Source organism: Sminthopsis crassicaudata, chromosome 2 (assembly GCF_048593235.1).
Source record: "Sminthopsis crassicaudata isolate SCR6 chromosome 2, ASM4859323v1, whole genome shotgun sequence".
In the NCBI taxonomy this organism is placed as follows: domain Eukaryota; kingdom Metazoa; phylum Chordata; class Mammalia; order Dasyuromorphia; family Dasyuridae; genus Sminthopsis; species Sminthopsis crassicaudata.
This window is the reverse complement of record NC_133618.1, coordinates 673,880,641-673,898,505: the sequence shown is the minus strand read 5'-3', so window position 1 is coordinate 673,898,505 and position 17,865 is coordinate 673,880,641. Positions and strand designations below refer to the sequence as shown.

The 17,865-nt window shown below is 47.5% G+C and overlaps 1 protein-coding gene across 3 annotated transcripts in view; it reads right to left on the bottom strand.

The window, feature by feature from the left end:
* LHPP (phospholysine phosphohistidine inorganic pyrophosphate phosphatase) overlaps nucleotides 1-5,382 on the bottom strand; it is a 145,271-nt gene extending 139,889 nt beyond the window's left edge. For all 3 annotated transcript variants that reach the window (XM_074297121.1, XM_074297122.1, XM_074297123.1), the window contains exon 1: nucleotides 5,218-5,382. In XM_074297121.1, the coding sequence (XP_074153222.1) occupies nucleotides 5,218-5,357 (140 nt within the window). In that variant the 5' untranslated portion in view covers nucleotides 5,358-5,382. The remainder of the gene's footprint in view (nucleotides 1-5,217) is intronic.
* Nucleotides 5,383-17,865: the final 12,483 nt, after the last annotated feature.

Genomic DNA, 17,865 nt, shown 5'->3' with positions numbered 1-17,865 from the left:
GTTGACCATAGAGATCCGGCAGGTGAGCCCCTCCCTTCCAGGTCAAGATTCTCCAAACTTACTGACCCAAGCAAAAGGAAAGGGCTTTTGTCCCGGGCCCTCACTGGTTCTACAGAAAGAGGCGCCCTAAGGAGCTCTCCAACCCAAGTTGCTTTTTTTTTTTTTTACAAAGAGGGAAACTGAGCCAGAGACATGACCTGCCCGAGCTATTGCAGCAAGAACTGAGCCCCCAAGCCTTGAGGAGAGTCCTGGAAAGCGGGAGCAGGGATGGATAGAGGCTGAGCTTTGGGGCTTTGCTGTGTTCCCTCAGCCCCCGGGGCCTGGGTCCCAAGAGCTCAGCCTGGAGTGGGTCCATGGCACCTTATTCCTTCCCCAGCCACCCCAAAAACATTCTAGAAAACCGGACCGGACTCCTCCAGGGTCTGCCTGAGTTGAGAGCCCCAGGCCTGGGCCTGCCCACAGTTACCCTGGATTCGAAGGAAGTACGAGCTTTGTGGGAGAAGTGCAGAACCCCCCACACTGGCCAGGGAACTCTCAGCACAGGCCAGGGAACCCTTAGCACCCCAAATTCCACTTCCTGCCTCAACTGTGTCTCCTGCAAAGTGAGAGGAGGGGACAAAAAGCCCTTTAAGCCCTAAGCACCCCCGGCCCCTCCCTTCCGGGCTATTCTCCCACTGTTCCTTGGCTTTTAGACTCCTTTACACCAGAGCAGCTGACCTGCCAAGCCGGTCTTCCCTCTGTCTCTTACATTCCCACCACGGCACCTTTGTCCCAGCATCTTGAAGTGCAGCATCTCCTCGGCTCTAACATCCCTCTCGTCCCCCCAGTTAGCAATGGCACTGTCAGAGCTCCCCCACTTTGTATGTACCTGCTGCCTCTCCCAAGAGAACACAATAGCAGCAATGGCTTCGTTCTTTAGATCCATCCCTGGAACCTACTGCAGTGCCTGGAATACAACAAGCACTTAATAAATGCTCATTAGGCTGACTTCTCACCTAGACTCCCCAATACCCAGCAAAGCGCCTGGCACATGGTAAGCGCTTAATAAATGTTGGTTGATGAGTTGATCTGAGGATGGGCAACTCCCCTAGCTCAGTTCCCCACATCCCCTCTTCTCCATCCTGCAGTTAGGAGCTGGGGGAGTTGGGGGGCAGGGAGACCCCTAACTTAAGACCGAGAATGAGACCAGAGAAAGCTCGGAGATCCTTGGGGGCGGGGAGCAGAGAGGGAGGTAGGGAGGGCTGGCAGATCCTGGAGGAGCCAGGCAGGGAGGATGGGCGCAGGCACAGACGGGCTTCCTCCAAGGTAATGGGACCATCAAAGGGGAGTGAAGGTCTCCCGGCCCCTCTTGTTCTCCCAGCAGTAAAGGAGATTGTCCCGGGCAGCGCCAGCCCCCTCCCCGGCTTTGATGTGGCTGCTTTCCTGCCCCGGCCATCCTGGGGGGAGCTCAGCCTCCACTAATTTCCCCTGCCCAAGCATTCAGGTGGAGCCTCTGGGGCCTCCCTGGTAGAGAGGGGCGGGCTGCAGGCCCTGGACACTGAAGACGGCCTCGGACTCAGCACTGAGCCGGTTTTGCTACTTAGGAAAGCAAAGGGTTCTCTGGGGAGGGGGCGGTGGGGTGTGCCCCCGGGAGCTCTCCTAGGTAACAGGAGCCACCCTCCTCATCCTCAGCAGAGCCGAGGCCGTCGTGGAGCCGTAGCTATTACTACAAAGACTTGGCTTAGACCTCCACTCCGCGGAATCCTGCCAGGATGGACAAGGGAGGCCTCAGGGACTGGGCTCCTGGGCCGAGGTCTCTCTTCTTGGCTCTGTCCCCTGACCCTGGCCAGCCCCCCTGGAAAGCTGGATCTTTGAGGAGGCCCAGGATGATCTCCTAGGTGGGCTCAGGCTGGAGGCCCGGCCCGCCCCTGGCAGGGCCAAGAGGGTCCCACAGCAGGTGAGCCTCAGGTGGACACCAGCTGTGCGAGTCCATCTGTAAAATGGGCTGGAGGAGGACGTGGGGAGCCCCTCCAGTGAGTCTGCCAAGACCACCCTGAATGGGCTCCCAGAGTCTGGATGCGATTTCTGAAATGACAGCAAGCCCCGGGGTAAGTGAGGGCAGCCCAAGTAAGAGGAAGGGGACCTGTGCCCAAGGCCGCCAGGCCTGGGGGAGGGGGCGGCCTCAAGGGCTGCCCAGAATGGTTTTACGGCGGTCACCTCCTGCCAGCGCCGCCCAGCTTGGACACAACCGCCCAGCTGTTGGGCCCCTCGTGTCAGATCCCGGTCGGGGGCCGTGCTGGCAGATGCGGGGCGGGGGCCCGGCCACAGGATGTTGTAAACGTCCAGCCAGGCCGGCCTTTCAGATGCCGATGCTAATGGCCCCGTGGAGCCCTTGCGCACAGCTGTAAACGCCAGCCCGTGGGGAGGGCCGCCCGCCGGCCGCCCCGGCCTTTACAGACACTTAACTGCCTTCTGCCTCTAACAGGCGAGGGCCTCCCGCTTCAAACAGGAAGAATGAATGGCTCCTCTCGGGAAATCAATCAGACTGAGCCCCCTCCCCAGAAGAAAGGGCCGTCCTGGGGCCCACCCCAGACTGGCACTGCCTGAGCAGCCCCAAGCGGCGAGGCCCATGAGTTTAGGGCGTTGTCACCTCAAGTTTACAAACGGCTTTGCCCCCAGAACATGGCAGCCGCTCTGCCCTCCAAGAATTAGGGGTCACAGAGTCAGGGCGGAAAGGCCGGACCCCACTGAGTCTGGCTGAACTCTGGTCCCAGTTTTCAGACGAACCAGGAACTGAGCTCAGACGGGCCGGACGGTCCGGGCCCTGCCGCTTCGAGAGAAGAGCCGACGGCCCTCGAGAAGGAGGGGGAGCCCCGGACACCTCCGAGCCACGTTCCCGGCTCTCCACTGGGGACAGAGCTGGAGAAGGGGGCGTCGGGCACACGTGGGCTTCCCCTCCCCGCTCAGAGAGCCTTCCTGCTCCGGAGCCCGGCAGGGATGCCCTTCTGAGGAGACTTCAAAAGGAACCGTGCATATGAAGGCGGTCCGGGGGAACTGCAGAGGAGCCCCCTCCCCCCGCAGGCCGATCAATGGCAACCGAGGGCCGAGGACCCGGCCCACCATCCACCTGTTTATGGCCCCACGACTGACCGCGCTCAGGAAGCCGCCCCCCCCCCCCAGTCCCGAGAGCACGAAACCAAGCTTCTGCTGAGCGAGGCAACCGGACGAGGCCCAAAGGCGGGGAATGTGCCCGGCCTCCAAGGTGGGAAACTCAGAGCTGCAGACTCGGGCCTGACAGGAGGCAGGGGAGGCCCAGAGCAGGAAAGGCCTCCGTGGGGAAGCTGAGGCCCTCGGGGTCTCCAGGGATGGCCCAGACTCGCCCGAGGAGCAAGTGAGGCCGACAGACCCCTCCTCCTGTCTCCCAGACTCAGGCCTGCCAGGTCCCTCAGCCTTGGCTCACAGGGAGGTAGAGAAGGCCCAGACCCCCTCCTCCGGTCTCCCCACTGCGCTCCCAGACCCACAGGAGGGCGGCCAAAGCTTAGAATGAGAAGGGGAAACTGAGGCCCTGCGCAGGGAGATCGGGGGCTCAATAAATGCCCTGCTGTTCCAGGCCAAGGAGAGCTTTAATGCCCCCGTTTGCAGAAATAACTGCTGCTTCTGCTGGGCCCCAGAAGGCAGCTGACCGGCTTTGTGACACCCATTTCCCACCTCCGGACTTTTGCACCCCCCCCCCCCTCCCCCCCGGCCTGGAACGCACTCCCTCCTCAGTCAGCCTGTTCTAGGGCAGCTCCAGGCCTTCGGCCCTCATGAGGCTTACCCTGTGCTGAGCAGGTGCCGGCACGTGCTCTGTGTGTGCCGAGGGCGCACGGGAGCGCATCAGGTGCACAGGGACGGACTGAGGGCAATGGCAGAAAGCTTCAGAGGCCAGCGGGCTTCGGTCAGTCCAGTTCCGCAGCAGTTATCAGACCCCCACCAGGTGCGCTTTGCTGAGTGCGGGGAGACAAGTGCTAAAACGGGACCCCCTGCCCCGCCCGGCCGGGCTCCCTGCCCCCACTGAAGAGCGGCTGCACCCGTCATGGGGCGTCAGCACAGACAGAAAACAAGGCCGGACAGACAGAAAACAAGGCCAGACAGACAGAAAACAAGGCCGGACAGACAGAAAACAAGGCCGGACAGACAGAAAACAAGGCCGGACAGACAGAAAACAAGGCCGGACAGACGGGGCGGCAGAGGACCCGCCCCCGCTGCTTGTTTTCGAGGAGCGCGTCTGGGGCTGGAAGAGCCCGACCTTCCCCTTAGACAGCGGGGGCTCGGAGCAGGAGCGTGGCCCGCGGCCGCTCGGCCGGAGGGATCCGAGAGCCCCCCTCCCATGCCCGCCCCCCTGCGCCCTTCCTCTTCCGTGCATCTGACTGTTTTCAATTCCCGGCTTCCTGCAGCCCCCAATCCAGCCTCAGCGCGTCTGAGTCTCAGTTTCCTCATCAGAGTCGCGCCCCCAAGAACGGCCAGCAGACGTCGCAGCCCCGTCCCGGCGCTAACACTCGCTCCCGCGCTGGTTCCGGCGCCACGAGGTGCGAGGCCGCCCGGCGAAGGTCAGGGGGCACTGACGGCCCAGGCCACGCCACACCCCAGGACCGGGCCATGGCAGAACCATGGATCGCGGCTAACGAGGACGTCCAGACCAAGCCGTCGGCCGCAGCCGGCCCGCGGTCCGGCCCTCGCGGGGGGAGCACGACCGGGCGCCTCGGACACCCCCCCCCCACCACCAAGGAAACCTCCAGCCTGACCCCGGGGGAACCACAAAGGTGGAGAGAGGCAGGGAGGGAATGGGTACCCTGGGATCTTTCCGGGGCGCCCCGTTCATCCCACGCTGACCCCGCCCTGTCCATCCCAGCCTGACCGGTCACCTGTGCGCGGGCAAGTTCAAACACAGAAGAGTAGGCGGGGCTCCCTCTCGAACTCAGCGTGAAAACCTCGGGGCGAGGGCCCGCACACCCCCACCCCCACCCCCGCGCCGCGCCGCACCCCCCTCCCCGGTCTCTACGTCTAGCCCCCAGAACCCTGCAAAGCATAAAGAGCCAGACCCTGCGCCCCGCTCCAGACAACGCTCCGAGTTGCGCGCGCACTCCCCGGCAGCTACGGCGTCCGCAGTCTCCCGGGCAACGTTCCACAAGCTCCGCCCCTCGAAGCTTGCGGCAGCCCCCCAGATCACTCTCCGCCCCCTCCCCCCGCCCATCGCACCTGGCCACGGCCTCGATGGAGCCGGGAATGGGCGTGCCGCCGCCATCGCCGCCGTCGTAGAGCACCCCGGAGATGTCGAGCAGCAGCCCGCGCACGCCCGCCAGCCGCTGCGCCCACGCCGCTGTCACCGCCGCCGCCATCGTTCTCCTAGCTCCGCTAGCCCCGGTGACCTTCCGGGGGGCGTGACGGGAGCAGAGGCTTCTGGGAAATGTAGTCCACAGGGAGAAGGACCGCCTGCGGGTGGGGAAGTGGGGTGTGAGCAGAGGCTCCTGGGTAATGTAGTCTCCAGGGCGGGGGCGAAGCAGGGGTGAGGTGGGGTGATCTGAGCAGCGTCACGGTGCCTTTAGGAGTTCTCCCGCCCCCGCTTACGTCATTGATCTTCCACCCTGGGGAGGCTATGATAGCCCATCCGCGGCTCACTGACCCCCCAACGACTTCTGGAAAGGGGTTCCTGTCCCTCTGTGCCTCAGTTTCCTCCTCTGTTAAGGAGAGGAAGGGGGGAGAGGAGGGAACGAGCCTTGATTAAGTTCCAGCTATGTGTCATGCGCGGGGGCCACCACCGAGGGTCAGATGACGTGATGCACCTGCCTCCATAGAGCCTGCACACGCTCTCCCTCCCCCATTAGACCGGAAGCTCTTGGAGGGCAGAGGTTGCCTCTCTCTGCGTCCCGGCACACAGTAGGATGCTTGGCTTGTAGTAGGTGCTTCCCTGACTCTCAGTCAGACAGATCCAGCCTCTGGGGAGCAGCCGGAGACCGAGTCAGGGATCCAGCCAGTGGGGAAGTGGCTGGGTAGCAGACACCGCAGGGCAGACTGAAGGACCCGTGGCAGGGGCAGGGGCACTGGGGCAGCACAAGGGACTGTGGGCATGTGAGCCCGGGGCGTGCTTGCTGGACCCCAGCTCTAGAAACAGGGGACTGACTAGCCCACAGCACAGGTATGGCCCACGCCCTCCACCGGGCTCGCTGGGATCTCGAAGCCTGGCCTGCGGGCCGGAGGTGGCCCCTTAGCACCGGGGTTCAGTCTCCCCTCTGCCTCCTACGAGGCCTCAGGAAAATGAGGTGACTGAAGGAGAGGGCTGTTAGCTCTTACTCCATCCCCTCCCTCTCCCCCCTTATCTCCCTTAGTCTGCAGACCAACCCTCAGCAGCACCACCCCTTCCCCTTCCAAGCACCCCCACCTGAGATAACACAGACACCCTTCCATCTCCCATAAGCCCTTGCATAGGGGGCTCCCCCCGGCCTAGCGGGAGACGGAATCCTTCCCCTCCCCGTCCTTAGAGTCTTCCATTCCCAGGGGCAGCCGGGTGGCGCAGTGGATAGAGCACCAGCCTTGAATTCAGGAGGAGCCGAGTTCAAATGTGGTGTCAGACAGAGCAAGTCAGCCCCAGGCTCAGTCCGGGTGCCTAAGAAATGGTACTTCACTGGCACTGAGGGTTTGCACAGAGGCAAAAACACGTCCCCGCCCGGAGTTCGCGCTCTGGTGAGAGAGACTAACAAACAACAGGGTCCCACAAGACGCCGCTGCTCAAGGCCCACTCTGGGAAACCCGCAAATTGGGGAAGGGGAGAGATCCGTTTATGGGCAGTGCCAAAGAAGGCGCAGACTGCAGACCAGCCGGGCCGGGTCCGCCCCTTCCTGCGGCCAGAGAGGAGGCTGGTTTCAGAGAGAGCTACGAGACCATTGCAACTTAGGCAGAAAGCATGGGAGTTCTAGAAGAACCTCCGCGTCTGCTTCATTGATGAAATGTGGATCACAACAAAATGTGCATGTGAAAAAATACTCGAAATCAAAGCTTTTTAGATTGTGGGTTATGACCCCATTTGGGATCACGTGGGGTCTAAATTATGCTCAATATGATCTATGTATCAATATACATACAAGTAAAGCTTTCTTGGGCAAAAAGAGGTCCCGAGTAGAAAAAGTTTAAGAAGCCCTGCTCTAAATCATTATTGATTAGAGAAATGCAAATTAGAACAACCTTGAGATATCTTTTTCCCCTGAGGCAATTGGGGTCAAGTGACTTGCCCAGGGTCACACAGCCAGGAAGTGTTAAGTGTCGGAGATCAGATTTGAACTCCGGTCCTCCTGACTTCAGGGCTGGGGCTCTCTCCACTGCGCCCCCTAGCTGCCCCAGATATCATTTTATACTCATCAGATTTGCTAAAATAATTGAAGGGGAAAGTGACAAATATTAGAGGGGACATGGAAAAAATTGGGACACTGATTCATTGCTGGTAGAGTTGTGAGCTGGTCCAGCCAGATTTGTAGTTTCATTTCAATCATCTTTTTTTGGTTATACTTTGTTATGGCAATATTATTTATTTAAAATAAATATATATTTTTTTAAATATGGCAGTCCCTCATGGAAATGGAAAGTGATCATCTTGAATCCTGAGGAATCTGTATGCAGGCTAAGAAGCAACAGTTAAAAACCAAACATGGAAAAACTGATTGGTTTTAGATTGTAAAGGGAATATAACAAAGCCGTATATTGTCCCCTTACCTATTCAATTCATATGCATATTACATTATATGAAATAAAAAGCTAGAATTAAGGTTGCTGGAGAAAATACCAACAATCTCACATATACAGATGATACTATTCTAATGTCAGAAAATGAAGGGGAATTAAACCCCTTGATGAGGATGAAAGAGAATAGTGTCAAAGCTACCTTGAAGCTTAATATCAAAAAACTAAGATCTTGACAACTGGTCCCCTTCACTTCCTGGCAAATCAAGGGAGAAGAAATGGAAACTGTGTCAGATTTTATATACTTAGGCTCAAAAATCATTGCAGAGACTGACTACAGCCCTGAAATTAAAGAGGCCCCTGGAAGGAAAGCTACGACAAAACTAGACAAGATACTAAATCACAGAAACATCACCTTACAAGATCTATGTAGTTGAAAGTATGGTTTTTCCAGTAGAAAGAAAGAAAGAAAGAAAGAAAGAAAGAAAGAAAGAAAGAAAGAAAGAAAGAAAGAAAGAAAGAAAGAAAGAAAGAAAGAAAGAAAGAAAGAAAGAAAGAAAGAAAGAAAGAAAGAAAGAAAAGGAAGGAAGGAAGAAAAGAAAGAAAGAAAGAAAGAAAGAAAGAAAGAAAGAAAGAAAGAAAGAAAGAAAGAAAGAAAGAAAGAAAGAAAGAAAGAAAGAAAGAGAGAGAAAGAAAGAGAGAAAGAAACCTGTGAAAATTGGACTGTAAGGAAAACTGCAATGCCATAGAATCAACATTTTTGAATTGTGGGGTTGGAGAAGACTTTTGAGAGGGACAACAAAGAGATCAAATCTGTCAACCTTTAAAGAAATTAATTCAGGCTATTCCCTAGAAGGTCAAATATGGAAGCTGAAGCCTAAGTACTTTGACCACATAATAAGAAGATGGGACTCATTGATAAAGCCCCTGAGGTGGGGAGAGATTGAAGACAAGAGGAAAATGGGACCCCAGAGGACGAGATGAACAGATAGTGTCATGGAAACAAACAATGATGATGGATTTGGACAGACATCGAGAGATAGAACATAATAGAATGGCTTGTTGTACCATGGACACAAACCATGGGGTCATTAACAGTCAGACATGACTGAACAACAGCAACCACAAAGCAAAATATTGACAGTGTCGAATGGAAGACAATCTCAGGGAAGGATGGGGAAAAGCTCTTTGAAGAAGATGGAATTAGGGGGGCATCTTGAAGGAATCCAGGGAAGTCAAAAGGTGAGAGTGAGGAGGGAGGGTAGCTACAGTATTATGAGCAGGAAACAACCGGGAAATTACCTAGCTTATAGAGTTCAGGAGCACTATCCATAAAGGGGAGGGAAAAATATAAAAAGAATGGAAAGGTAGGAAGGGGGTAAGATTGTGAATGGATTTAACTGATGAACAATGGGAGAATATATGATCCTGGAGGCAATAAGCAGCCCCTGGAATTTATTGAGTAGGGAGATGATCTATTTAGAACATATGCTTTAGGAAACTCACCTTGGCACTTGGAATGACAGACGGGTTGGAGTAAAGAGAGACTTGAGGCAGGCAGCCCACCATCAGCTATTACAACAGACCAGATATGAAGTGAGAAGGGCTGAACTAAGATAGGGCAACATCAGAGAAGAGAAAGGGTGGTGTTAGAAAGACAAACAATATAGAATGTGACAACAGATTGGGTTTGAGGGATGTGTGAGCAAGTAGTTTAGGATGACTGATGATTCAGGGTGACTGGAGGGATGAATGCCCTTCACAATAATAAAGAAATTTGAAGAAGGGAAGATTTGGAAAGGAAGATGAATTACAGTTGGGCATGTTAAGTTGGAGATGTCTAAGATGCCCAAAAAGCAAATGGAGATACAAGACTATAGGTCAGGAGAGAGATTATGGTTGGATAAAGGGATCAAGAATCATCTGCATAGAAATGACAATTGAAGCTGATGGGGCCCACTAAGGAAGTAGCATAAAAGCAGAAGAGAAAAGATCTAATAGAACCTTGAAGGATAGCCAAAGTTAGCAGATGAGACTGGATGATGATCCAGCAAGACTGAGGAGTGGTCAGACAGGTGAACAGAAGAGTGGAGTCCCAAACATGCAGAGGGAAGAGAGTAAATCAGAAAGAAAATGATCATTGTACCAAAAGTTGCTGAGGCATTAGGAAGCATAAGTATTGAGAAAATGCAATTACAAGATCATTGGTAAATGCATGTAAATCATCAGTATTTCTCTATACTACCAACAAAACTCAGCAGGAAGAGATAGAAAGAGAAATTTCATTTAAAATAACTGCTGACAATATAAAACACTTGGGAGTATATTCACAAGAGTTCACCCCACCCACATTCACAGTTAAGATACAAATTCTATATTTCCCACCATACTATTTCCCCCAAATTATACTTTTCTTTCTTCTTTCACCCTTTCCTTCTTCACCACTGTTTTCCTTCTGACCCCCCACCTCCTTCAATCTGTCTTTTTTTAGCTTCCCCCTTTCTTAATTGGGAGTATAGTTGCCAAAGCACTCTCAGAAACTATTTAAGCACAGTTGCAAAATACTTTTCACATAAATAAAGACAGTTAAATATCTGGAGATATACTAATTGCTCATGGATAGGTTGAGCCAAAATGAAAAAAATTACAATTCTCTCTAAATTAATTTACTCATCCAGTGCCATAACAATCAAATTACTTAAAAATTATTTTGTAGAGCTAGACATTTAAAAAAAAATCATTTGGAAGCATAAAAAATCAAGAATATCAAGGGAATTAGTGGGGGGGAAGGGGAGGGAGTGAAAGAAGGCTGGTTAGCAGTACCATACTTCAAACTATATTACAAAGCAGAAATTATTGAAACAATCTGGTACTAGTTAAGAAATGGGATTGTGGATTAGATTAGGTGCACATGGCAAGTGACCAGTTATCTAGGGTTTGATAAACCCAAAGATCCAAGCTTTTGTGTCAAGAACTTGGTATTTGATAAAAACTGACAAGAAAACTAGAAAGTGTTCTGGCAAAAACTAGGATAGGTTAATATCTCACACTAAATACCAAGACAAGGCCAAAAAAGATAAGTTAGACCTAAAGGATGATATAAGCAACTTAGGGAAGCATGGAAAATGTGCCCCATAGAACTATAGATAATGAATGAGTTTATGACCAAATGAGAGAGAAGATCATGAGAGGTGAAATATATAATTCTGATTCTATGAAATTGAAAAGGTTTTATATAAACAAAACCAATTCAGCCAAAAAGTAGAAGACAAACAAAATACTGGTGGGGTGGTGGTGGAAAGGAATTTTTCAAAGAATTTGATAAAAGTCTCATTTCTCAAATATATAGGGAACTGGGCTGAATTTATTAAAAAAAAAAAAAAAAGAGCCATTCCTCAATTGATAAATGGTCAAAGAATATAAATACGCAGTTATCAGAAGAAAAATCAAATCTATCAATAGTCATGAAAAAAAGTGTGGTGAACCACTACTGATTAGAGAAATCCACATTAAAACGATACTACGATACTACCTCACACCTAACAAATTGGCTAACATGAGAGAAAAGGAAAATGGAAAATACTGAAGAGTATATGAAAAAGTGATACTTATGCACTAATGATGAAGTTGTGAACTGGGCTAATCATTCTAGGGAAGAATTTGGAATTGTGTCCTAAGAGTTATGAAACTGCATATTCTTTGGGAAATGACCAAACAAGTTGTATATGTTTGTGATGAAATATTATTTTGCTATAAGAAATGAGGAGCAGGATGGTTTCAGAACAACCTAGAAAGACTTACCTGAGCTGATGCAAAGGGAAGGGAGTAGGAGTAGGAGAACATAATACAAAATAAGAGCAACATTGTAATAATTACCAATTGTGGAAAGTCTTAGCAACTATAATCAAGACAATGAGACAATCCAAAGGACACATGATGGAAAATTTTCTCCAAATACATATTGAAACATACTTTAAAAAAATGTTTTTCTTGATTTTTGTGTTTTCTTTTGCAATATAGCTAACATGAAAATGTGTTTTGCATGGCCTCATATGTGTAATAGATATCAAATTGCTTGCCTTCTCAAGAAGGAGGAAAGCAGGAAGAAAGATAATTTGGAACTTAAATTTTAAAAAAATGATTATTAAAAATTTTGACATGTAATTGGAACATATTTAACTAAACAAATGAAAATATTTTTAAAAGATATTTATGAAAGACCAGGTTTCAGAAAAACCTGGGAAGACTTATACAAACTCATGCAAAGCAAAATGAACAGAACCAGAACACTGTACATAGTAACAACGATATTGTAACTATGATCAACTGTGAAAGACATAGCTGCTCTGACCAAGACAATAATCCAAGACAGCTCCAAAGGACCCATGATAAAAACTGCTCTCCATCTCCAGATAGAACTGATGGCCTCTTTGTGATGGAAGCACTTTTTTTTTTACTTTATTTTTTTTTTTTTTGGTCTTCCTTCCTCCCCTCCCTCCCGACTCTGGCAACATGACTAATATGGAAATGTGTTTTGCATGACTTCACATGTATAATGGGCACTACATTGCTTGCCTTCTCAATGAGTGGGGGAAGGGTCAGGGGGAGAAAGATTATTTAGAACTTGACATTTTTTTTAAATGTTGAAAAAAAGAAAAAAGAAAAGATCATTGGCAAAAGATAAACAACCTTGAAAGACTTAAGCACTGTGAATAGCACATCTAACACAATTCTAAAGGACTTATGATAACATTTAGTGTTCACTTCTCAATAGAGAAGTGACAGTCTCTGGGCACAGATTAAAATGTATGTTCTTCCTTTTTTCATGTAACTAATGCAGGGATTTATTTTGCTTGACTATACAAATTTGATATGGGTTTTGTTTTTCTTGCCTTTTCAATGAGTGTAGAAGGTGGAAGTAGGAGGGAGAGAATTCAGAACTGAAAATAGCATCAAAAAGATTTTTAAAAATCATTGGCAACTTTGAAGAGAGTAATTTCAGCTGACTAATAGGTCAAAACCCTTTGATGGTTTAGAATACAGTGAGGAAGTACAGGTGCCCAATGTAAACAGCTTTATGTAGAAGTTTAACTGTGAAGAGGAGACATAAAGGAAGTTAGCGCATTGGAATGGTCAGATACACACAACCACACACATCCCTTGTTTTATGGAGGCTATATTGGAATGTTTGTAAGTATCAAGGAAGCATAGAGTAAAGATTAAGATTAAGGAGAGTAGGTATAATAGCAAAGCTGCAAAGCAGAGGAGATGGACTGGAGAGAGAGAGAAGGCAAGCAGAGAATACGTTATATCCAAATATAAGTTATACATGTCCCATGTAACATTATGAGGGTCTGTGCTAAGAAGGAGCCTCTCCTTTTCAAAGCACATGAACCCATTCATTCTTCTCTTATCCGTCATCATTCTCTCCAGCAAATAGATGCCTCCTTCCAAATAGGCAGCATGCAAAATGCCCCAAGTTTAGTTGGAAACTGAGTTTCATAAATGGTGAAGATGAAAGGTAATGAGGGCTCCATCCTGGATGGAGCCAGGGAACTAAATGGAGAGACTGGATGCAAGAGATATTACAGAGAGCAAGAAAGATTTTACGTAGGAGCTGACAAAATGTTTTAAGGTCACGATGGCAGAAGACAGTTATAGAGAAGCTCAAAACAGGACAAAGTCTCTGCTGGCCTCTCCCCAAATACTGGCCAACCTGTAGCTTCCCACATATATTAACTATTTTAAATGGGAAAAAAAATCCCACCCTTTTTATTATGCCCTGGGGATGTCCCATCTACCAATCCCCTGAACAAAACCAGTCAAGACTGCCAATATATACAGTTTTCGGTAGCCATAGTCACCCCCTCTCCTTTCTCTAAAGAAAGGAACAAGATGTATGATGCACAGTGAATAGAGTGCTGAACTATGATAGAACTGAGATCAAATCCTGCTTCAGATACTTAACTCACCAGCTTTGTGACTTTGAGTAGGTTCCAACCACTCTGAACCTCTGTTTCCTCAACTGCAAAACATAAAGAATAATAAACTGCAGCACAAAGCTTAGAGGGACAGAAGTGATCAATGGAGAAACTGCTCTGAAGACTGGGACAGACTTGGTGAAATGGAGCTCAGCCCATTTCACCATCTGACAACTTCCTATATTCCCAAATATATGTGGTACCTTGGCGCTGAGCTTTTTTGCTAGCAGCTGCCACCAGACGACAAGTGCTCTTAGGGCCTTCTGATCGTTGTGCCCACCATTAAGAAGAGATGAGGAAAGAAATCTGCTTTATTTTGTTGAAGAAGGAGGGCGCTTTGAGCATCGGACATGGTTGCTATGTTAGTTGAGTTGCTTAATAGTTTATCATATAAGTAAGAGTATGAGGAAGCAGTATGGGAGAGTAGAAACAGCAAGGAGTATGGAGCAGAGGAGCTGGGTTTGAATCTCCCCTTTGCTACCTGGGTCACCTCTCTGGGTCTTAATTTCTTTCTTCAACTGAAAAGGAGGCTGAACTCCCGGTCTTTGAGGTCCCTTCTTTCCTTGCCTAGATCAATGAGTTTGAGTTTATGACAGCAATAAACAAACTGTAATCTGGCACCCTTTAAATTCAATACTTTGGGATAAAATTCTGGCCACCCCCCCTCTGCAGCTGGATATCACCACCAAGGGCACCACTGGACTCTTTGATTTCAATCAGCAGACGAGGAGATGTTATCACGGATCTTTTAACTCAGCTGGTCACATTGCTGCCCCCGTGGCATGGACTGCAAGCACTTCCCCATCGCAGAGGGGGCAAGCAGCCTGTGGAGGATTCTGGGTGGAAATCCGAGGCAAGTGCTTTGTTTTTCCTGAGAGCTCGGCATCATTGATTTGCATCAGCACCTCCAGAATAGTCTTTGGTCTCTCCTTAAAGATACTATCTAAACTGTGAAATTCATTAAATGGCCCCAGCCAGGGAGCGGGTTATTTAAAACAACATCACTAATGGTCCAATATCTCAGCTGTCTACGCCGATAGTGAACATTGTCTTGGCCCGTGTTATCAGTCCCGGACACCCGCTATGAATATTGATCCACAGCTTGTTACAGCCATCACTTGCCATCAGGACAGGTCAGGGTTGAAACCCACCTAGCATCAAAGCAATTTAAAGACAGAACTCAGACAGAATTTTAATGTCCATGCTGAGAAAACAAGCCGGGGCCCGGAGCACAGGGAAGGCGAATTGCTAAAAATACACGTCCATATCTGTGCATTAGTAGGAAAACAGCAGGAGAAATCAGCTGCCCCACTGAGGGGGATGTCAAGGGATCCCATTACCATTTCCAGGCTGGCATTCCAACAGACTTAACTTGTCCGGGGTTTTCTCTTCCAATGGAGTGAAGGAGAGAGCTCCCGTTGCCCGGCCTTCACAATCTATTGAGAATTGAAGAGATGGTCTTTTCCTCCCAAGCAGATCTGCCCTTCAGTTAAAGCTATCTGGTGGTCTCCAGCTGAGCTGGTTCTGAATAGAGCAAGTCAAAAATGACCTAAAAAAGAGGCTGATAGAATGGCTGAGCAAGATGGGATCTGGATGTCATGGGATGCAGTACCACAAGGAGAAGTGATGAGGAGAAAACATGGGGAGTCTCCTAGGAGCTGAAGCCAAGGGAAGAAAGCCAGGTGAGAATAAAATACACAGTAACTGTCTCAGTTGGAGTCTGTCTGGAATCACCAACTTCCCATTTGGAGAACAGATGATGAAACACACCTCTGATAGTGCACAAGTATAGGTGAGAAATGGGTGTGGGATATCGGGCTCAGACTGTCTGGACCCTGTGGGGGAGGTGAGTGGACTTACCTGTTTTTCTTTGCTAAAAAGCTTGGTGCAAAAATATAAACATTAATTAAAAAAAAAGCTAATTCAACAACTCATCAATTGCAATAACTAAATGAGTAAAAAAATGGACATTTACTAAACATCTATGATGTTCCCTTGTACTTAACTAGTGAATAAAGATGAAGGAGGAGGAGAAAGGTAGAATATCTGCTCTCAAAGAATTTATTTCCTAAAAAATAGGGGTTTCTGGTATTTGTTTCACAAATAATTACATTATCCTATTTTATTGTGTGCATATGCATAGTAAAATGGAAATTTTCTTTCCTTTTTATTTTACAGGGAAAGTTTGGGACACTCTATATCAAGAATCCCAGCACATAGAAAGATATGGAAGCCAGGGAGGATAGCTTTGGTCTCAGGAGCACAGAGATAGTTTCTCTGTCCATAAGGTTCTGGGTTACAAGGCTCTTTTTCCAGTCACCAATGAAAGCCGTGATTTGATTACTTTTACCAGAATGAGAATATAAAGTGAAAAGGGAGAAGGAAATGATATATACGAGGGCACAACAGATTGTAAGGTATCCATAATAACGGTCAATCCTGTTAATGATCAATAATTCTCTGGGGGAAAGATCTATTTTTGCTATTTTATTTTTCAATCAATAAGTATTTACTTTCTCTCCCTCCCATCCTCCTAAAAGAAAAGAAAAACAAAAAAAAAAAAAACCTTTGCAAAAATATCCACAGTAAAGCAAAACAAATTCTCACAATCCCTAAATCCAAAATCCATTCTGATATCCTGATATTCTGCAAGGATTGCTCACAACATTGAACAGGATCTGAAATTCTCCCAAGTAATTTACAATGTTGCTACATAAGAGATTCTCTTGGTTCTGCTCACATTACTCCATTTCAGTTCATATAAGTCTTCCCAAGTTTTTCTGAACATGCTTGTTTCATTATTCCTTTTGGCACAATAATATTCCATTATCATAATTTGTTCAGTCATTCTTGGGTTGATGGGAACACTTTAGGTTTCCAGTTCTTTGAGAATACACACACACACACACACACACACACACACACACAGAGGCTACTGTTAAAAAAATATATCTATCTATCTATCTATCTATCTATCTATCTATACCCCTTATCTCTTCCTTTAAGCTCTTTAGGGATAGAACTAGTTTCTTTTGTTTGTTTTTTTGTTTTTTTTTTTTTTTCACTGAATCAAAGGGTATGAATGACTTTTGGGGAACATTTTCAAATTGCTTTCCAAATGATTTCATCCAGTTCATATAAGGGAATGTCTTTTAAAAAATATCTTGTTTTTTTCTCCCAATTACATGTCAAGGCAATTTTTAGCATTCATTTTGAGTTCCAACTTTTTCTCCCTTCCTCCTTCCCTCCCTTTCCCTCTTCCTAAAATGAAAGACAATTTAATAAAAGTTATACATGTGTTATCATGTAAAACACATTTCTTCTATATTAATTACAGTTGCATAAGAAGAAACAAACCAAAGGGGAAAAACCCACCCAAAAAAAAGGTGAAAATAAAAGTATGCTTTGATCTGCATTCAAAGTCTATCAATTCTTTATATAGCATTTTCCTTCCTAAATCCTTTGTACTTGCCTTGGATCATTGAGTTTTTCAGAGGTACTAAGTCACTCGTACTTGATTATCACACAATGTTGCTGATGCTGTGTACAATGTTTCCCTGGTTCTGCTCATTTCACTTTGCATCAATTCATACAAATCTTTCCAGATTTTTCTGAAATCTACCTTTTTAGCATTTCTTATTACACAATAGTATTTCATTACATTCACATACATATTTTGTTCTGTCATTCCCTACTTGATGGGTAGGAGAATGTATTTTGTAAGAGAGATTCTTTGAGTATTTCTGGGAAGTATCTTTTTAAAAATAAAGTATCAGCATTTAAAATGTTTTTTGATTTTTTTTATTATTATAGCTTTTTATTTACAAAACATTTGCATGGGTAATTTTTTAACATTGACCTTTGCAAAGTATCAGCATTTTTTAAAAGGGGACCAGACCTGTCTCTCATGATATTTGGATGAAATTGTGTGGACATAGTATCATTTATTCTCTCATTTGCCATTTCTTTTGGGCCTTCTGGGTCAACTCATTTTTTTTTTTTTTTTTTTTTTTGCCCTTATCAGCACCATGAGTTTTCCAAAAAAAGGTGATTCCTTCAACAAGAACAGTAAAATATCTCAAAGCAATTCCCAAGTTCTGACAAAAAGAAAGGCCTCATTTTAACCTGCTGCTCAAGCCCAATGATTTTCATCTGCCCCACACAGCATCACTGCTACCATGCATGGAAAAGTGGA